We start from the raw sequence: 22,256 nt of genomic DNA, 5'->3' as shown, positions 1-22,256 counted from the left end.
CAAGGTAAAATTGAGCACATGGCTATAAAGTTATTGCTCCCAACGTGAAAAATCTAACTTAGGATGTTCGGAGTCCATGTGATTTGTAATCAGAGAGATTAATCAATTAGGTTATTACCCAAGTGGTTCAATCCTCATTCCTTCCTTGATTGATCATGGTAAAAGTAGCCGCATTGTCAGTTAGCCTTGAATTCGGTTAAATAATAAGGTACTAATATGTACTGTTCTTGTAGAAACTAATATGTAGTCTTAGCAGAGTATTCTGTCTTACTTTCCGAAGAGGAATTGAACAATCAAATCAATGAATTCAATTATCAAATATCATGAACAAGAAAACTTGGAGCATAAATTCGTCGAGAATCATTAGAAATGTGCACAATCTATGATCCCGGCATCGCCCCTCCTGTCGTCAGATGAAGTAAAAGCCGCTCGCTCCATAATCATCACCCGCGGTGCTACAGGCGCCGCACCAACCATTGCATCGTCGCCATTTTTGGTTCCTTTCTTAGCTTCGTACTTGGCAGTTGGCACCCACTCTCGGAGGATATGGGAGATGATGAGGCCCAACTAACTTGAAGGCAAGCATCAAGGCCCAGAAAGGATTATTGAGCTACATTGGGCTTCTTTCAGGCCCAACAAAGGCCCATAAATTTACTGCCAAAACCAAATGGAGTAACGGTAACTGAGTGTCTGAGAGAGATTGAAGCGATGGATATGTGGGGTTTGGTTGCTGTGGCTCCAAATCGACCACAGATGCACAAGAAAAGCTGCATAAGACGCGCAATCTCTTCTTTGTCAGCTACGGCTTCTGCAGTATAAGCATCGGAAATCAATGGAGCTTTGCAGAGCCACTACTACTCTGTCATGGACTAACTCTATCTCCTCTACTCACTCTCTTCATCTTCCTCGGTCTTTCTCTGTGAGTGCCAGGCTCTTCTCCATTTCACATCTTTTGCATTGTCTAAATGGTTCTTAGGTTTTATGATTCTGTTATTTTTCTTGTTTAGATGTCTCAGGCCAAGAGAGTAAGGGTTTACTGTGCCTCTGATCAAACCCAGAAGGTTTGTCTTTCAGATATCGGTTTCCTTATTTATAGTCGTAATAATGTAATTACAAATTTACAATTGGGTTTATCATTCGACTTGGGTTTGTTTCAATATCAATGTCAATGACTGTGAACTGACTACTCAATGTTAAACTACCACCTTGTTTGATTTCTGAGCAATGCATCATTATGGAGTGCCACCACATGATATGACATCAATAACTACAAATATAGTTTCTTATTTATCTGGAAAACAAATGGAGTTTCTTGTAGTCATTAAGTTCTCAAATTATGTTTAGGGATTAATATTTTCATTAGAATGTGAGTTGGCTTTGGTTCGGAGTTTTATTGACTTTTTGCAGGTTGTAGGGAAATCAGATGACTGTATCCGTAACAGGAGCTACTGGCTTTATAGGTAGAAGATTGGTGCAAAGACTGCAAGCAGGTTACCCTCATACTGTCTAGCTGTTATTTCAAAAACTGAATAGTTGCATTTTGTAATCGTCATCATTGGCAGCGGTATCTACAGCTTTTGTCTCTTTTTTCTTTTTAAGAAAGCACACAAGTTGTTCTGCTCCATTGCATAGCTTGGAAATATTTCTGAGCATCTTTTTTACTTCCTGATATTGTGAACTGTTTTTCTTCATCCATCTGGCATGCAGATAATCATTACATTCGTGTCTTGACACGCTCCAAATCCAAAGCCGAGTTAATATTTCCTGGTAAGAAGGTAATGAACACTTGCTAGTTTTCAGGATTGCTGTTCCGGAAAAATTGTTTTCCGTGGGATACTTTTCATTTGCTTGGAATTGTCTAATTATTGATGGACTCGATAATTAGACATTCAAAATCACAAAAGCATTATACTTTTCAGCAACACTTTGATGATCTCTCTCTCTCTCTCTCTCTCTCTTTTTTGGCTTTAGATTATTAACAATTGAACTATCTGCTGTCTTCTGTAGTCAAGGACTTTCCAGGAATTGTGATTGCGGAGGAGCCGGAGTGGAAAAGCTGTATTCAAGGCTCCACTGCTGTTGTAAATTTGGCTGGAACACCCATTAGTACGAGATGGTCATCTGAGGTTTGTGTTACAGGCTGATTGAGCTATTTAGTTCCATCATTTTCTTATACCTTATGCATAAGTGGTAGCTTTATGAGAGGAAACTGCATACTAAATCGAACTTGAATGTGTTATTACTTCAACAAGCATCTTCGCTTTTGGGGTCCAGTTTTTTGATATTCAATCAATCTGTTTCTCGCTTCTATTGGAGTGCTTGAAACAGCTCAGTGTTGCTTTGTTTATGAGGTTTCTTATTGACACTATTACGAAGATATATTTATCTTTAAGTTAAATCTGGTGTTCTTGTAAACAGGCATATGTAAAAGTTAAAAAATAAAATGCTGATGTATTTCTTTGAGAATTCCCCCATCATGATAGAATGATAGCACAAAGTGCTTGACTACTTAAGCCAGTATGTAGTTATGGCCTGATATTGGATTAAAAATATCTTTCTCTCTAGGCCCTTTTGGTATTTTATTAGTTGAATGTAGTGAATGCATGGCCATGTTATTTTAAGTATTGACATTGGCTGATGTATTGATCATCTGCACCTGACTTTCCTTTGCCCTTTATCAACCAAAAGATTGTCAAAAATAAGAAGAAATCGGAAAGAAATGGATTATGATTGAGTATGATTTTTTCGAAATGGTTTTTGGTCAATCTTATTTCACAGCTTTAAAGTGGTTTCTTTTGGTGGTATGTCTTGAAATCGCTTACTGTATTGCAGATTAAGAAAGATATCAAGCAAAGCAGGATTAGAGTCACTTCTAAGGTAAGGATATATGTTCTTTTTACCACTGTTTGCATATCGCTAAAAATCAAAAGCAAAGTGGTTTTCTTTTATCATTTACTTTTGGAACAATACTATTTTGCGTTAGGCAATGAGGCTATATGATTTCTCTGGCTTGTTTTTTCACCCAGCAATTTAAACTAATTCTGAAGGTTGTAGATCTAATCAATAATTCACCAGAAGGAGTTCGGCCCACTGTTTTGGTCAGTGCAACAGCGGTTGGCTATTATGGTACATTTCTAGCTCAGAATTCTGAACTCTGTTTTGGCTATTGTGTTTTTCTCTGTATGTACTTTTTTGGTATCTGTCTTTTTCTTTTATTGATTTTTCAATGTTATGTTTGATATGTAGTGTATTGATCTGTTACGTTTTTCTTTCATTATTGAGCCTGAGTTATTATATTGGCTTCAGATGACATTCATATGATAGTGGACAAATGGTGTTAACTCAATTTACGACATCTGTAGAACAGTGAAGATCTTGAAGCATATTTCTGTTGATAACTAGAGTTTTTACTTTGGTTATCTTACTAAATTCTTGATATTTACTACCTCTTTCTTTTTGTTAGGATCTTAGTCGTCTTTTCATTTTCGTTATTTTCAATGACCAGGCACTAGTGAGACACAGGTATTTGACGAGCGCAGTCCGTCAGGAAATGATTACTTGGCTGAGGTAAATTTTAAAAACAAAAAATAGATGTGATTTAAACAAGAGCTAATTCTTCATAATTTTAATTTCTGTGCAAGTAATGTAGATCAATTTCTTCTTGAATATTTAATCTGAAGTTCATTTGCTTCTTTTTCTTAAAGGTGTTTACCTTGTTACACCTTTGCATTTGATAAATTTAGAGGGAGGTGCAGAAGTCACTGATTAGTCTGTCACCCACTGGGGTGAAAGGTTCATCCGTTGAAGGGAGAGAAGCTTAAAGAATGCGACAGGCCATGACATTTAAGATGACCAATTTAAAATTCAAATTTACAACCAGGGTTTCTATTTAATTAAAGTAAATGTCTGATAAGACTTGAGCATTGTATGATTTTGTAGAATCTCTTGCATGTTTTTAAAATGTAAACAGTCGTTGCAAGGATGATAGAGTATAGCTCTTCACGGCCACGGCATCTCTACTCGGACCAAACTTTTGAGATTTTACCATTGTTCTTGGCACGCCGAAGTCTATGAGTTGTGATTTATTTTATCATTCACTTAACACCTTACTATCTGTAGATGATAATGAAAAAAAAAAAACTACTACAGCAACTGGTTAATCACAAATTCCCAGTGCTTATCTTCCAGATTTCAACCACTCTAGTTGGTTAGCTGCACAGAACGAGGGTGACCTTTTGAGGAATGTGCTACATATGCATGTTCCAACTAGCTTAATGGCAAAACATAGTTTTGACATAAACTTTCATGTGCATATATATCCTTAAAATCTCACCCAATGTACTTATCTTCTAACTTCTTTTCAGATATGCAGAGAATGGGAAGCAACAGCTCTCAAAGTAAATAAGGATGTAAGACTAGCTCTTATTCGCATTGGCGTTGTTCTTGGTAAAGATGGCGGTGCTTTAGGTATATTTATCTTTTGAGGGCCTTTTTTCCCCATTTTCCTTCCTGTTGCTGCATACTTCTCTGTGTATTCAGTTATCCTATAAGCTGTCTGCTCATGGCTGAAGGAATATTGGTTTGTGGGGTTTAGAATACATTCCCCAACAATATCGATGTTAGCATTCATGTTTTATTCTCTCAAAAATAACTGTCTTAACCTCAAGTATATTGAATTGATTTTACTTGGTCTCAGTGACAGCAAAGCTACGTGTCCAGTGTTGATTATGTTGTTTCTGGTGCTATGTTCACTCCCAGTTTGTTCCTTGCAGCAAAAATGATCCCTCTCTTCATGGTGTTTGTTGGCGGACCTGTGGGCTCTGGACGACAATGGTATGCTACAATTCTCTTCCTGTGAAAATAAGTGTAGTAACTATTCATTAGTAAATCACAGTTTGTTAAGCCCTATGAAAAAGGACACAACTATTGTGCACACAGCTCCCACCTCTGAGTACACAACCATGACAAGTGTAGTACCACCTCTGAGCACACAAAGGGATGTGACAAGTGAATAAGCACCTCTAAGAATGGATTTGATATGACAAGTAGGATGGGTTGTAGGGACTAGTGTGTGAGGGGAAGTGTTGAAGTACACACACGTCCCACATTGAAAAAAAGAGTGTGAATGGCTTATAAGCAAAGCTGGATGGACCCAACTTATGAGGTTAAGCTTTTGAGTAAGATGAGCCACCCCCAGCCACTTGTCTACAAGCTCAAGTGTAGGCCCATTAACATGGGCTCTCCCAAGGTCCTTCAAAAATCTAACACTTGTTGTAATAGTATTTTGTTGATATACAAACAATGAGTATAACTATAAATTTAAAGAACCATGAAGCCACCAGTAGGGAGCTGGTTGTTTAAATATGCTGGTCTGCTTTAGAAAACTAAAATAAAATAAAGCTGCAGCTTTCATCAGATTAACAGTTCAATTTAAGAACAATGTAATAAATCCTTGGATCTGCACCCATTTCCTGAATTCTTCCTATTTACCACTTTGCCTTGTCATCTGCATTGTAATTTTGATAATTTCATGTGTGTAACTTGACCTACTTTTCACAAAATTCCCAGAAGTGAATTATGGGCTTCACAATCTTTAGTACTGCTCCTTTTCTGCAGGTTTTCCTGGATTCACTTGGACGACATAGTGAACCTAATATATGAAGCTTTATCCAATCCATCTTACAAAGGTAATATTCTATTGATAAAAAAAACTTATTCTTACATGATTTATATGGCTAGACAGCGGAATTTTTTACAGGCAATTCTCTTCTTGGTGTTCAGCAGCCTAGACCTTTCTGACTTCATGCTGACACTTGTTGCTTTTACAATTCAGTATTAAAACATAGTAGTTCTGTCCATACCGGCTCAGATGATTAGATAAAGAGACTTTGCTACCATGCTTGTGTAACTTTTAATACTTAATATCATCAATATCATTTGCTGCTATTTGTTGACAAGTCTCCTTTTTAGCCATGACCATATGTTGTTGGTTCTAGACAAGCAAACACAAATACATGACTGAACTTGTATATCAGGTGTTATCAATGGAACTGCGCCACACCCTGTCCGATTTGCAGAAATGTGCGAGCAATTGGGAAATGTCCTGGGGCGACCGTCATGGCTGCCTGTTCCTGACTTTGCTCTCAAAGCAGTCCTTGGAGAAGGTGCTTCTGTGGTAAAAACTGCACTCCTTTGATGTTCCCTTGTTTATTCATTTCCTAATTTCATGTTTGCTGAAATATTGATATGGAGCTGTTTGCAGGTTCTGGATGGGCAAAAGGTGGTTCCTGCTAGAGCCCAGGAGTTGGGTTTTCGTTATAAATACCCCCATGTCAAAGATGCACTCAAGGCCATTCTGTCATAAGATTAAGAGCATGAGATGAGATGTGACATGACAAAGCTCATACATACATTGCTCTTAATTAGTTCCTTTTTGAGGCTCTGCATTAGCAAACAACTTGGATTATTTGGGACCAATTGTCTTATTTTATTAGCTTCTCTCTTTCTTTAGTAATGTTCTTGAAGTGTTAATTAAGCGCATACACTAATTAAGGTTGGATCATATATAATTCTCTAATAAAAGCTGGTCAACTCACGAAGCAATGGCTGATATTCATCCAAGGAGTCTCTTGCTTGCTCATTTTCCTTTTTTTTTTTTTATGGTCCTTTTTGAGCACTTTTGAATCTAGATACATATACAGTAACTTTAATCACCTTTATGTTCCTATTTGGTTTGCCAAAAGATTCACTGAATCAGGTGGTCTTATTTATACATGCCACCCGATCTAGTGTGTAGAATGTTGGGTTTAAGCCATAATTATAAGTATACTATAATGTTCGGTTTACCTCATAACTATGAGTTTGCACACACTTAATGGTATACACTTGTCCTTAATACTCAACCAAAAAGTTACACTTAACACAAAATTACAGAGAATACGATTTCACCATGGAAGAACAGCACCCAATACTGAAATAAATGATCTACCAAGCTTACCTTTCAGAAACCAAAATTTAATCAAAAGAAATTACGTAGAGGCTTAGCAGTACCCGAAACTAGATGCACGCAGTTGAGTAAAGTGTCCATAAATAATAAGGACCAGACATGCTGGTTCCAGAAATTTAAGAAATTTAAGTACCTATGACAGTTTGAAATGTCTGCAAAATACATTGATAGAGAAAACCAAACATGAACAGCTTGCCAAGAAACTAAATACTTGTACTAATAGCACAGACAACCATCGTGATGCTTGACAAACGGTCGGAACAATAAAATTCTGAGACCCCTGCAAGGGCCGTCAAACATCAGCCAACCTGAGAATAAAAGGAAATCTTCCTGTGAGTAACACGGATAAGCAATTAAAGAATACAAGGTGCCACAGTTCCCTTTTATTCTGCCCTGGATTGCCCAGCTCTAGAGGACAAGATGATTCCAACAATAAGCCCGTAAAGGGCCAACGCCTCAGCAAAGATGAGGATAAGGATCATTCCAACAAAAAGTTTTGGCTGCTGGGCATTAGCTCTGCAGAAGGAAAACACAAACCATCACCTCCTTGCCATGAAGAGACAATATTATCTTTATGATAGAGTATCTACAAAAAGCATTCAAAAAGGAGGTCTTCCACACTACAGGTAAAATTTATTGTTACCATCATACTTACTTCAGCCTAAGAGTCTCTTAAAATTTGACCAATTGTCAGCAAATAATTCTTACAACCTTAATGTATGCGATCAATTCAAATACAATTTTCCCAAAAAAAATCCAATTAAACTTCGAGTATATTAAAAAATCCAATGTGTTTTGATGCAAACAGAAACAATCATCAAAAACAAGGAAAGAAACCCAAGTGTCCCCCACACCATAAAATATTGATCACAAACATTAACATTAATAATAAACAACAGCATACACATTACATATCCATATGCACGAAGGAAGGACATTATACCTGACACCTGCATCACCAACAATTCCAATTGCCATTCCAGCAGAGAGCCCAGCAAGCCCACAAGCAAGACCAGATGAGAGATGTGCATATCCATCAAAAAGGTAGTATGACTTGGCCTTGGGGTTAATTCCGGTACTGATAATAACAGCAATAATTAAGCCATAGATACCCAAGACACCAGCCATAACAACAGGAACAATTGACTTCATCACCAGCTCGGGTCTCATCACTCCCATTGAGGCAACACCAACACCACTCTTAGCTGTTCCATATGCGGCTCCCATACCTAACCAACAAATAAACCCCAACTTTCAACGATAATATTATTCATCTTATATTGTTCTCGACTCCAGTTGTTTACATGTCAATAACTATTATACAATCAGCGTTAACCAGGATGCATTTAATTGTATAAATCAGAGTTGAGTAACTGGTACCATAAGTGAAACATAGTTTTCAAAGGGATTGATCATACAGGACCTACATCAGCAAGACAGCAAGTCCAATTGAACCAAAAAAAAGAAAAGAAGAAAGAAGCTGAAGTATAACTTTTGTTTCAACAGCTAGATTGAAAGGAACTTCCATGTCACAGCTAAAATCTGGATCAAAATCCATACAATTATCTTATCGAAAATCAGAAACTCATGAAAAGTTAACAAAATTCGGATTTCACTAAGAGAAAATCTACGCAATGTTATTCGTTATCCTCATTGACAATCAAATAAAGAAACAAATCCAACTAAGTGATATGCTAATCTTACTCAAATACTAGACGTCTTTCAGGATCCTGGTTAATTTAAATTAAAATTCTAATGCACATAGATCGAAACGAATTTTTATTTCACTAACACCGAAATTCCAATCAAACATTTCGCATAGAAAAATCAGATAATATAACTGTAATCGACCAATCCATAATAAAACGAGATCGAATTCAAGCAGACATATCATAATAATACAAGAATAGAAAGATTAAACTCAGAATCGAAGAACAAAAGTTGACGGGAGGGTCATATACAGGAGAAAACGAGGGCCGCCGCCGCCCCAAGGAAGCCGAAGAAAGGTGCAGTTTCATCGCCGCTGAAAGTCGAGGCCATGGTCGATCAAGTAGATCTGGAGCGGTGTCGTTTAGATCCGGTAGTAGTGTCTTCGTGAATTGTTTAATCTTCCAGAGATTTTTTTGATCTCTCTCTGGCCTTTTGTTGTCCGTGGAAGAATGAAGATGAAACGAGTGGACTAGATTGGTCCAGCTACATTTTATAATGGGTTTTGGTAGGTGACATGTTTGGGCGGTTCAAACCCGAGCCCTAATAGTTTATTTTGCCATCAGATATGGGCCAACGTAGGTGGGCTTAATATTTATTGGGCCCATTTAATCTAGAGAGAGGATTCTGTTTGCAAGGAGTGTGGGCTCAAAGCCCACAATGAAGTCTGTTCATAAGGCCCACTTATGTATTCACTATCAAAATCTTGTGTAAATACGGTTGGAGAATTACTGCTGAAAGAATTTCAATTGTTTTTTTTTTTTTTGATAATTAGAAGCTTATATTAGAACCAAACAGCACAGATTTCATGAGAGAAGGAGGATCCACCTCTAAAAACATAACACGAAAATACAAATCATGTATCAAGAAAAAAAAATCCAAAACAATAACAGGAACAAAGAGATATAACTCTTTTTTGGGAGTAGACAGCGACTTTGAAGCAACATACGTAGCACAATGGTGCACTGTCATGAAGGCTTCCCAAATTACAAGATTGGTGGAGCAAATGTTGACATTTTGAGATATTTTCTTCACAATCTTGAACAAAACTACCAAAAGACGGACGTCGCTGACAGCAAAACTCACATCAACGCCCAAAAAGCCAGATCTGAATGAGAGAGGGAGGAAACCACTCAAATGATGGAGGAAAACATCAGATCTGAGGAGAAAGTCCCCAGGTCTGGAAGGAAATACAACAAATTAAGAGAAAACACTAAAAAGAAGGTTGTGTATTCGAGGGAGAGAGGTTGAGAGAGAGAGTTATTTTTTATATCTAATTATATATAATCAGTTAACAATTTGAAAGAACTTCAATTAACTCATACAAGGCAAACTATAAAGAGGGAGAGGGAGGTTGAGAGAGAAATTTAGAGAGAAGTTAAATCATATATAATCAGTTAACAATTTTAAAAAACTTCAATTAACTCATATAAGGCATGGTTTTAAAATCGGACCGTCAAGCTTCGGACACAAAAATTTCACACCCAACGACAGAGTAAGTTGGGTCGAAATTCAATGCGTGACTACAACCTACAAGAATGTTGATACCAATGAGAATCAAACTCGGACCGGCAAACAAGATATACTATATATAAATTGTAAAAAATTATTCTAAAATATTCAAAATCCAAGCATGAACAGAACGTACTCAAACAGATTATAGTTCATCTTATTCATTACACTATATATGCATCTCACACACGTACATGCATACACAACACAAAGCCTTAATAGAGGGTACACACACACATATACATTTCTTCTCACACACTTATATCCATCCAACTTGAAAATCCAAGTTTTTTAATCGTTGACCGACTGACTTCTATTCTGGGACAGGAATCTGGTCAATGAACAAGGCCTTGACGTGGTGTTTTGAAGTAGTTGAATTTGTGTATGCATCGTCAAACTTGTAAACGAAATGAGTCACACGTGCAATGTTGACCACTCGCATGAGAAGCTGCATGGACATGTTATTTGGTCGTCCCATAAGTCCTTCATTGATATCTTTCCACGCATCCGCCACCTTCTGCTCCACATACTTGATTGCTTCACTCTCAGACGTTCCATGTTGCTTCATATACACCTCAACTGCTGATGCAGCATCTCCCCTTTCTTGCTCATCCTACAAGGTAGAAACATTAATTTTTGGATACGCTTTCCAACTTTTAAGTTCAAACCCAAACTATCACAGGGTTTTCAAGGTTTTAAAATGCGTCTTATTAAATCAAAGAGCATATGAGCTTAACAACTGTTAAATCATTACATTTTTATTTTAGCGATGAGTGACTTTTCGCAACATGTACCTGAGACACTAGGTCGTTCATGAGTCGACCAATTGCCATTGAAGTTGTAACAATACTTGGACTACTTTTCAACCATTCGAAAGCATTCATTCCTGCAATTTCTCCCATTCCTAGAAAAGAAGCTGATAGGATTGTGTGATAACCGCTTGTGATTAATCCGTTTTTCAAGTATTCATCAAATGTTGGCACAATTCCTCCATGGAACCACTCCGCCTCAATATGGTAGCCTCTCGTGAGTTCTTTCATCTAATAAGAAAACAAGTTTTAATGCCCTCCCCAAAAAGAAAAAAAAAAACATACAAGAATTTGAGACTAGAAAATTAAATATATATTTTACCGCATCTCTTGCATAAGAGACAATATAGGATCTCCCTTCACTTTTCAATTGATTCTCAAATTCATGATAAACATTCATGAGAACATTATAGAGACATTTCATGTACTCTGGCATCTGATCAATGGCGTCTATGTTCCACCTCTGTATTGCAGGTGTTAGTAGTCGAAGTTCTTCAATGGTACCATAGAGATCGTATGTGTCATCTAGAATCGATATCATTGTTATAACTTTGGTGAGAATTATTCGAGCATCAGAGTAGCGAGGCTCAAAGTAAATCCCAACAGACCAAATGTGACTTTCTGCAATTCTTTCTCTTGCATAAGGAAAATTTGAAGGAATGTCCAACTTATCATACCACCTGCAACACAAACCAAAAAAGAAAAGGAAAATAATACAAACATACACACACACACACACACACACATCATATGTAGTTTCACAATTAATCTTTCTCTCTATGTTATAATTTGAAGAAATTGAGATAGATGAGAAGAATAATGTGAGAAGGTGAGAGAATTTAAGCCCAATCCACTGAAGGTATTATTTACGCTATAACACTTTATTGGGCTTAATCCAACAAGAAATATTACCTCGAAATATGGCTAAGCTCTTGCTGGTGCAACAACTGTACTCGATTAAAATCTAATTTAGCCAGCTTGAGCAACATCTCATTGCAAGACTCGTCTTGTTCATAGGAAGAGATGAATTGTCTCGATTCAATTCTTGGCATGCCCTTGTGAAGGGGTTGTTGCAAAGCATAAGCTATCTGCTTTGCAAGATGAGGTTCACATTGGTTTTCCATAGATTTGAGGCGAGTACTCGTGCAAGTGAGGAATTCATCTAAAAAACGATCTTCCCCAATATACATACTCAAATGAGCAGCTTCGTATAGGCTTAGCATGCCATGGACATCATTAACTGAGCTCTCCTTGAAATTGCCATCACTATCCTTGAATTTATTAAACACATCTGTATTGCAAAGCCAATAAAAACAATATATAAACACGTCGTTATTGGAGAATTCATATATATATTAATAAATAAATAAAATTTTATTGACTTACCGCAAGACATTTTGTAACCATGTTGTCGAAACGCTCGAAATAAAATTGCAATCGTGTTTAGGTCATACACATCATTTTCAACTATGTTAAGCAAGGAATCAAAATTTTGATTCAATTGATCTTCAATCTCACTCTCAAAGTGGTATGATATACCAAGACGGCATAACAAGTCGATGAGTTTGACTTTCTCCACTATGTTGACTTTAGTATCAGTCAACATATCTTCAACATGGCCTTTCAAATCTTCCACTTGTTTGGTGTACAATTCAAATACCTAAAGAAAACACAGAACAAAAAACATAATTAATTACAGCAAGATCACTTTCATTAAATAAATAACAATTAGGAGATGTGATTAGTTACCGATTCATCAAAGGAAATGGAAGCAAAGTATTGAGGACCCCATATCGCAGGAGGAAAATTTGCTGTTCTACGTAAAGACAGCACTGTCTGATCGGCTTTTGTTGCCATAGATACGATATAAAATAGAGAAATTTGATTGGGAGTGATGTGTGAAGTGCTAGAGTTGAGAGAGCATGGTATTTATAGACCATATTCAGTCCTTATCGTTGAACGTATGCATGGCTGGTGCACTATTGGATTATCAATGGCCGCTCTGTTTGTGCTGACTTGGATTACTGTTAAAACTTTATCTCACATCGATTGACATAACATGATGCAATAGAACGTGGACCCAAATGCTTGCGTGATCAGGGGAGCTTTAATTGGCACAAAGGCTTGACTATAAGCAGCATGAAAGAAGGGGCTGGAAAGGAGGAAATTATGGCAATTGACATGAGAAATTGTGTTATTCTTGGAGTAATTCCTTTGTGAGAGTGATTCTCATCTTTATATTCAGAGAATGATTCTTTATCCTTTGTGTTTATCTTACCATTGTTCCTAGCAAGTCAATCCAGTTGTGATAACAGGATTCTGTTTGCATCATGACACAACCGAGTGACATAAATAAATGTTCAGTCTCTTTTTTTTTTTTTTTTTGCGACGAGGGAACCCACCTAAAGCACAGCCCACCGAACTCCACCTCAATGGTAAACCCACAGGCCACATGTAATACCCGCAAATCACATAAACCGATTAAGTCATGGGTCGAAGCCCAGTGTGAAAATAACGTTAAATCGCACTAGAGTGTGTGTTAGAATCTACGACCTCCCACGCAAATGTGTTAAGGGGCTCCAACAACTAACTTAACCATCTGAACCAATGATTTTCTGAACATAACAACTAATGGCGACTATCTAAGAAGAATAAAGTCATGCGAGCTTTTAGCCCAAAGCAAGAAGATTGGTTTGTAGTGTATATACTAAATTTTTTAACAATTACCTACACGACATGACTCATCCTATGGTGAGTTCCACAAATTTACTGCTTAGCTAGAGCCCTACCGTTAGCTAAACACACAATAGTTAGCACTATTTAGCTAAACACACAATACTTATCTATCCTTACTTCTTAAGGAGACAAAGAGTTAATACAATTAAAATAGATAAAATAACCATGTCATGTCAGTCACATATCACTGCTAACACCAAACAAAAAATAACACATGTCGAACCAAAAATCACATGTTAGCCCATCATTTCATTTTTATTGTTCTTTTACTTTTTTTCTCTGGATCACCACTCCTCTCTCCCACGAACTCATTGTCACAAAACACACATGACCCACCACACGTCTCTTCTCCACAATCAAAGAGAAAACTAGACAGATGCATTGCTAGACTATTTTTCAAAACAAACGGAGGGTCCACCGAGATGGTGTTATGAATGGCTTCAGAAGATCTACACGGTATTCTCGCTGGAGGAGAGATGCATAGACACTGAGCTACACGACATGACTCATCCTATGGTGAGTTCCACAAATTTACTGCTTAGCTAGAGCCCTACCGACACCTAAACACACAATAGTTAGCACTATTTAGCTAAACACACAATACTTATCTATCCTTACTTCTTAAGGAGACAAAGAGTTAATACAATTAAAATAGATAAAATAACCATGTCATTTCAGTCACATATCACTGCTAACACCAAACAAAAAATAACACATGTCGAACCAAAGATCACATGTTAGCCCATCATTTCACTTTTATTGTTCTTTCACTTTCTTCTCTGGATCACCACTCCTCTCTCCCACGAACTCATTGTCACAAAACACACATGACCCACCACACGTCTCTTCTCCACAATCAAAGAGAAAACTAGACAGATGCATTGCTACACTATATTTTTCAAAACAAATGGAGGGTCCACCGAGATGGTGTTATGAATGGCTTCAGAAGATCTACACGGTATTCTCGCTGGAGGAGAGATGCATAGACACTGAGCTACGTGCCGACAGATGGGGGTGCGTGAGGCGGAGTACGGCGACGCCTGATTTTGTGTAGGCTTGCGTGGGATATTAAGAACAGAAGAAAAGAAAGAAGAAGTTGATCAGCTACTAAAAGATCGATGCTGCTGCCGCCACCCTCAATAACAATCGGTCAGCGGAACGAAAATTCACTTTTCAGGCCAAAAAAATGTACTGCACCGATACCGTGTAATTCTTTATATAAATTGCGGAAGTGAATTAAAGAATAAAAGTAACAAGATCAGAGAGTAGGAGAGAAAGAAGATACTTATCATTTTCAAGTTGTGAAATACAGTAGCCTATAAGACTAATAAATGGAGAAAATTACAACGGTCATATTATGGAACCGTCGGCTAGCGTCTTAGGTGTGTGTCAGTGCTACTCATATTTTAACATTATTATTTATAGCTAAATTAAGCGAGCTAATGGTGTCGTCTTCGTCCTCTTTTGGCTTGGATAGAGTAGAAACAGTGTGAGAGATGTTTTTAAATTTCGATCTCTGTGTGTCGGAAAAATATTTTAAGAAAAGTTATTTTAAGTCATTAAATTAATCCGACGACTTGAGTTATTCACTGCAGGGGTCAGTGTTTTTTGACAAATGATCTCTCCTGGATCCATGAATTGTGGGTGGTCATATATTTTATAAAAAAAGAAAGAAGGGAAAAAAAAACAAACGAGATGTTACGTTTTTTTTATGCATTCAACCACATAATCGTAAGTTTTGGCCAAGAGATGACAAAATCCACCTCAAACCTTCTATTATCTTCATAATGATAACTATCATAATAAAATCGAATATTGAATTATCTCTGACGGTGGTGGCATATATGAGTCTTTGAAGTTGATGAGAATCCCACATCGAAAGATGTTGAATTTAGAGTCTAGCTTATAACCTGAGTTTTCAATATATAGTTAGACCCAAACTTATGATGCTAGACTTGAACTCCCATCCCATGTGGCGGGTATTCATCATAGGTGCCTTCATTGAAAGTGCACTTGCTTGCGTGCAGGTCCGTGGGTTGATACTATCGTAGGCAAGCTTATCCCAGAGCTCAGTGGGTCTAATCCATTGACAATGGGCTTAATCCATTGTGGACGGGTTGGAAAAGAGAAAAATGCCTAAAAAAGAAAGAAAAAAATCGTTCAAGTAACTGGGAAAGCCCCAATCCACTGGTAAGTGAACTGACAGTCGAAATGGTCCAACCCTAGCCACACACGAGGACTTGCACACTCCCAGGGGGGAGGATTGATGAGAATCCAACATCGAAAGATAATAGTTTTGGAGTCTAGCTTATAAGGGATGATAAACCTTTTATTGTCAACTTGAGTTTTCAATAGAGTTAGGCATCGCCTAAACTTGTAATATTAGGCTTGAACCCCCATCCCGTGTGACAAGTATTTGCCTAAACTTATAATGTTAGGCTTGAACCTCCATCCCGTGTGACAGATATTCATCAAAAGTGCAGGGCATACTCTAAAAAGTGATATTCTTTAAAAAAATAACTAAATGCCATATTTTAACTTAAATATATTTGGGACTACTATAAGTCTATAATACTGATACTTCCTTAAAAATATTGGGTTATGAGAATTGAAGGCCCCTAGCGATCACCCATATCGCCAACCCAGATGTAACCCATGTTGCCACTCTAGAATATGAGGATTGGGGCCTGCGCGGTGGCACATGTCGCCCACCCCCTCAAACCTTAAGATCTACGACACCTTTGAGTTTGAAAGCGAGGGATCAAATGATTGTTTGTGCCTATGAAAACGACCAACAATGGGGCATGAAATGAGACCACAAAACTCGAAGAACCGAGTCACGCCTTTAACAACCATTGGACAAACGAACAATCAAAGAGACCAATTTTTTCGCCCTATCTACTTTTTCTTGAACCTTTTTTTATATGAAAAATGACATATTAATATCATTTTTAAAATGGTTGAATATCTACATCCACTCCAAAAAACTTTATTTCTCATAAGTCTAATTTTATTTTTATAATTATTTAAATCATTTAAATTTTATCTATTTCTTTTTTTTACCCCCTTTTCAAAAAGGTTTTAATCTAATATGGTTTATCTCTTATTACTTTCTCTCTACTACATCTCTCTCATCAATGCATCTTTCTCTCTCATGCTGCATTATATCTCTCTTATTACTACCTCTTTCTCTCTCTCATCTCTTTTTCTGGTGGTCGTTTTGGTCTAAATATGGTTGGGCATTGTGCTTCTTTGTGAGGGTAGTCCAATGGTGGTGGTGGTGTGGCGAACAGACGCAGAAATCGACCGGATCTTAAGTTTTTTCAAAATAGTAACATTAGTTGATCAATGTTACTGTTTTTAAACGGAGATATCGGGTGGGCGTTTTGGACTGCATATGGCTGGGCATTGTGTACTTCAATGAGGGGAGTCCAAAGATGATGGTAGTATGACGAACCACCACCGGAATCGGTCGGATCTGAAAATTTTTCCAAGTAGTAACATTAGCCGACCAATATTACTATTTTGAAACAGTAACATTGATCGACCAACTTTACTGTTGACCAATGTTACTGTTTTGAAACAGTAACATTGGCCGACGAACTTTACTATTTTAAAAGGGTCATATCCGGTGACCATTTTGGGCCATATCTAGCTGGATATTGTGCGTCTCAGTAAGGTGAGTCCAACGATAGTGGTGGTGTAGCAAACCGCCACAGGAATCGATCGGATTTGAGACTTTTTCTTGTGGTGGTTGCGGCTTTCTAATCATTTTCCCACCAAATGGATGGCCGTTGGTGATGGTGGAAGGTCGGAGTATGCTCGTGGTGATGTGAGCTTCAGTTTAGGTTGGATACCAACGAATAATAGTAAGGAGAGAGGAGAAAGAAAGATAGGAGAATGGTAGGTGTTGTTGGAGGAAGAAGATGAGGGTAAGAAAATAATTAGTATACTAGTGGTATCTTAGAGAGATAAATTTTTTTGAATTGGACTAAGTATCCAAAAGTTTCACAAGTGGTATCAGCATGAAATTTACCCTTTTTTATAAGACAAAAATAAGAGAGGAATGTGGGCTCAATGCCCACAATGAAGTCTGTGGATAAGGCCCACTTATGTATTCACTATCAAAATCTTGTGTAAAGACGGTTGGAGAATTACTATTGAAAGAACTTCAATTAACTCATACAAGGCACACTAATTTTTTTTTATAAACCGATAACCACACCATACGAGCCAACTCCTTAGATATGGGATTAAAAATCGAATCATCATGCCCGCGCACGTAAAAGTTTCACACCTAACAAAAAAGTAAGTTGAGTTGAAGCCAAGTGTGTGGCTACAACCTACAAGAATATTGATCCCAATAAAAATCGAACTCGGACCGGCAACTATGCTGTAAATTGTAAAAATTTATTCTAAAATATTCAAAATCCAAGCATGAACAGAACGTACACAAATAGATTATAGTGCATCTTATTCATTACACTATATGCATCTCACACACATACATAGGGCATACACACAGACACACGCATACGTACACAAATAGATTATAGTGCATCTTATTCATTACACTATATGCATCTCACACACATACATAGGGCATACACACAGACACACACATATATATCACACGTATTTAATAATCACAAACCCAACTTGAAAATCAAAATTTTTTAATTGTTGGCCGACTGACTTCTATTCTGTGATTGGAATCTGGTCAATGAACAAGGCCCTGACGTGGTAGTTTGAGGTAGTTGAATTTGTGTACGCATCGTCAACCTTGTAAAAGAAATGAGACACGCGTGCAATGTTGACCACTCGCATGAGAAGCTGCATGGACATGTTATTTGGTCGTCCCATAAGTCCTTCATTGATATCTTTCCATGCATCCGCCACCTTCTGCTCCACATACTCGATTGCTTCACTCTCAGACGAGCCATGTTGCTTCATATATGCCTCCACTCCTGATGCAGCATCTCCCCTTTTTTGCTCATCCTACAAACATACAATTTTCCATACGTATAATTATGATTCAATCAACAAATTAATATACATCATAACAGTACGAACTCTTTTGCCGCAAAACTTGACTATATTGTAATATAGAGTTCAAGGCTCATGACGTTAAAACGCCTCTTACTAAGTAAAGGAACACGAATCAGAAGTCATAAAGGTATAACCCACATTCAAGGTAAACAACTTCTCTCTGATACCACTGTTAGGAAATACCGATGGACTCCCTTACTCAACTTTGACTATCATTATAAGATATTATTTGCTTTTTCCAAGTCCAAGACCAAAGCCCAAATCCATCACAGGGCTTCCATAACTTTTTTAGGTTCACGGATTTAAAGCATGCCATACTAAGTCAATGAACATATATATAGGTTTATAAACTATCCATCATATATCTATTTTAGCAATGAGTGACTTTTCTCAACATGTACCTTGTGCGACACTAGGTCATTCATAAGACGACCGATTGCCATTGAAGCTTGAACAATCTTTGGACTACTTTTCAACCATTCGAAATCATCCATTCCTGCAATTTCTCCCATTCCTAGAAAAGAAGCTGACAGGATTGTGTGATAACTGCTTGTGACTAATCCGTTTTTCAAGTATTCATCAAATGTTGGCACAATTCCTGTATGGAACCACTCCGCCTCAACATGGTAGCCTCTTGACAATTCTTTCATCTAATAAGAAAACAAGTTTTAACGCCCCATGTTAGAATATGGTATAAATGATGTGAAATGGTCCAATCCGACAAGTTAAATATAGATTTTACCGCATCTCTTGCATAAGAGACAATATTGGATCTCCCTTCACTTTCCAATTGATTCTCAAATTCATGATAGACATTCCAAAGAACATTATACATAAATTTCATATACTCAGGTAGATGATCAATGGCACCGATGTTCCACCTGAAAATTAATTAAGAATTTCTTAAGATAAAAGTCTCATGTCGGAAAATTGAGGGAAAATAAAGTGTGTTGTAAGTTAAGATTCAACACCTCTCAATTGTAGATGGATCTTTTAAGGACAAATTAAATCGTACATGCCTTGAGGCCCAAGGATAATATCTTTACAAGTTTTTTGGATTGGATTGTTTTTCTTACAAAATTAATGTCTATAATATATAGAATAAAATTGAATATTTGTACACTTATGTACCTCTGTATTGCAGGTGTTAGTAGTCGGAGTTCTTCAATGGTACCATATAGATCATACGTGTCATCTAGAATCGATATCATTGCTATAACTTTGGTGAGAATTATTCGAGCATCAGAGTACTGAGGCTCAAAATAAATCCCAACAGACCAAATGTGAGTTTCTGCAATTCTCTCTCTTGCATAAGGAAAATTTGAAGGAATGTCCAATTTATCATACCACCTGCAACTCAAACCAATAAAAATAAGAACACCATATCCATCATATGCATATAGTTTTACAATTAATCTTTCTCACTCTAATCTGCTTAGTAACGAAAATGTTAAATATCCGAGTGTTTTTTGTTCGAGGTATCTCAAATACTGAGATTGACGCACATGATCCATATGAAATCATGGGACTCACATATCGCACATAATCCATATGAAATCATATACGCCTATTTCAACATTTCTGATAATTGGGACAAAAAACTAAGATTAATAAGACAACTGAATCCAACTAAAATTTTTACCTCGAAAGATGGCTAAGCTCTTGTTGGTGCAACAATTGTACTCGGTTAAAATCTAATTTAGCCAGCTTGAGCAGCATCTCATTGCGAGACTCATCTTGTTCATAAAAAGAGATGAACTGTCTCGATTCGATTCTTGGTATGCCCTTGTGAAGGGGTTGTTGCAAAGCATAAGCTATGTGCTTTGCAAGATGAGATTCACATTGGTTTTCCATAGATTTGAGGCGAGCACTCGCGCAAGCGAGCAATTCATCTAAAATACAAGCTTCTCCATTCATATTCAAATGTGCAGCTTCGTACAAGTTTAACATGCTATGGACATCATTAACTAAGCTCTCCTTAAAATTGCCATCATTATCCTTGAATTTGTTAAACACATCTGTATTGCAAAGCCAGTACAAATAATATATAAGCACATCGTTACTGAAGTACATATATATAAATATAAATAAAATTTGTATTGACTTACCGCAAGGCATTTTATAACCATGTTGTCGAAATACTCGAAACAAAATTGCGACCGTGTTTAGATCATAGACATCATTTTCAATTAGGTTAAGCAAAGAATCAAAATTTTGATTCAGTTGATTTTCAATCTCAGTCTCAAAATGGTATGATATACCGAGACGGCATAACGAGTCGATGAGTTTGACTTTCTCCACTATGTTGAATGTTGAATCGGTCAACATATGTTCAACATGGGCTTTCAAATCTTCCACTTGTTTGGTGTACAAATCAAATGCCTAAAGAAAACACGAAACAAAAACTTAATTAATTACAGCAAGATCACGTTCATTAAATAAATAACAAATAAGAGATGTGATTAGTTACCGATTCATCAAAGGAAATGGAAGCAAAGTATTGAGGACCCCATATCGCAGGAGGAAAATTTGCTGTTCTACGTAAAGACAGCACTGTCTGATCAGCTTTTGTTGCCATAAACATAAAATAGAGAAATTTGATTGGGGGTAATGTGTGAAGTGCTAAAGTTACAAGGCCACGCTATTTATAGACCACATTCAGTCTTCATCGTTGAACATATACATGCATGGCTGCCGCAGTACGATTGGATCATTAATGGCTGCTATGTCTGCGTTGTTGACTGCTTTAATAATTTATCTCACATCGGATTGATATCAGGGTTGATCCTGAGATAAAGCAATCGAAATTGTTGTTTGGGACCCAGGGCCGTAAGGGCGTAATATTTTTAATTTTTTACGCCCAACATTAGTTCAACAACTCAAAATCAGCTCAACTTGAAAATAAGCCCAAAACAATCTAACCACCTCTCTTGACATCTCCCTTTCCTCTCCCTCTGCCCAACTCGAAAATAAGTCCAAAAAATCATAACCATTTCCCATGACTTGTTCCTCTCCCCTCCTTCAGCTTCAACGCAAAAATAATCCCAAAAAAGCATAACTACTTTCCTTGTATTTAGATTTTATTGTAAATTTATTGATCACATTTGATTTAAATGGACACCACTATATCGTGACGCTTTTGGCTGGCGTTGATTGACATAACACAATCCAATGATATATAAGTAAAGTTCTAGTCTCTCCCACATAATCAATATATTTTATGAGAATAAAGATCAATGGCAACTGACGCTTTTGGCCAGTCTTGATTGTCATAGCACAACCAAATGATATGTAAGTAAATTTCTAATCTCTCCCACATAATCAATATATTTTATGAGAATAAAGATCAATGGCGACTACTCAGAAAGGAAAAATTCGTGGATCCCTTAACTTAAAGCTGTAAAGCATGAACATTGGTTTGAGGTGCATCTAAATAC

At 37.1% G+C, this 22,256-nt stretch overlaps 4 protein-coding genes across 5 annotated transcripts; 1 reads left to right on the top strand and 3 right to left on the bottom strand.

The window, feature by feature from the left end:
• Positions 1–22: 22 nt before the first annotated feature.
• Positions 23–6,616, top strand: LOC120016716 (epimerase family protein SDR39U1 homolog, chloroplastic-like). 2 transcript variants are annotated; one of them, XM_038869622.1, is made up of 13 exons: positions 23–919; positions 1,008–1,061; positions 1,415–1,490; positions 1,708–1,767; positions 2,008–2,126; positions 2,833–2,877; positions 3,048–3,126; positions 3,506–3,567; positions 4,365–4,467; positions 4,773–4,833; positions 5,617–5,687; positions 6,036–6,175; positions 6,263–6,616. In XM_038869622.1, the coding sequence occupies exons 1-13, from the start codon at positions 833–835 to the stop codon at positions 6,362–6,364; spliced, it is 1,059 nt and encodes a 352-aa protein (XP_038725550.1). In that variant the 5' UTR covers positions 23–832; the 3' UTR covers positions 6,365–6,616. The 2 variants fall into 2 exon arrangements, with proteins under 2 accessions (XP_038725550.1, XP_038725558.1); XM_038869630.1 differs by having other exon boundaries at positions 834–919; positions 1,408–1,490.
• A 539-nt stretch (positions 6,617–7,155) lies between these two features.
• Positions 7,156–9,175, bottom strand: LOC120005732 (V-type proton ATPase subunit c2). Its single transcript, XM_038855530.1, has 3 exons — positions 8,968–9,175; positions 7,950–8,235; positions 7,156–7,522 (listed from the first exon to the last, which is right to left on the bottom strand). Exons 1-3 carry the CDS (start codon positions 9,044–9,046, stop codon positions 7,390–7,392), a joined length of 498 nt encoding a protein of 165 aa, XP_038711458.1. The 5' UTR covers positions 9,047–9,175; the 3' UTR covers positions 7,156–7,389.
• Positions 9,176–10,364: 1,189 nt separating this feature from the next.
• On the bottom strand, positions 10,365–12,914 carry LOC119983054 (casbene synthase, chloroplastic-like). The gene is made up of 6 exons (XM_038826713.1): positions 12,784–12,914; positions 12,421–12,694; positions 11,947–12,325; positions 11,357–11,714; positions 11,020–11,265; positions 10,365–10,838 (listed from the first exon to the last, which is right to left on the bottom strand). The coding sequence occupies exons 1-6, from the start codon at positions 12,889–12,891 to the stop codon at positions 10,539–10,541; spliced, it is 1,665 nt and encodes a 554-aa protein (XP_038682641.1). The 5' UTR covers positions 12,892–12,914; the 3' UTR covers positions 10,365–10,538.
• Positions 12,915–18,161: 5,247 nt separating this feature from the next.
• Positions 18,162–21,420, bottom strand: LOC120005662 (probable terpene synthase 6). The gene is made up of 7 exons (XM_038855431.1): positions 21,290–21,420; positions 20,928–21,201; positions 20,462–20,837; positions 19,951–20,169; positions 19,562–19,700; positions 19,221–19,469; positions 18,162–18,768 (listed from the first exon to the last, which is right to left on the bottom strand). Exons 1-7 carry the CDS (start codon positions 21,401–21,403, stop codon positions 18,469–18,471), a joined length of 1,671 nt encoding a protein of 556 aa, XP_038711359.1. The 5' UTR covers positions 21,404–21,420; the 3' UTR covers positions 18,162–18,468.
• Positions 21,421–22,256: the final 836 nt, after the last annotated feature.

This window comes from Tripterygium wilfordii, chromosome 2 (assembly GCF_013401445.1).
Source record: "Tripterygium wilfordii isolate XIE 37 chromosome 2, ASM1340144v1, whole genome shotgun sequence".
Lineage (NCBI taxonomy): Eukaryota > Viridiplantae > Streptophyta > Magnoliopsida > Celastrales > Celastraceae > Tripterygium > Tripterygium wilfordii.
The sequence above is the reverse complement of the archived record's forward strand: the minus strand, read 5'-3'. Positions and strand labels throughout refer to the sequence as shown.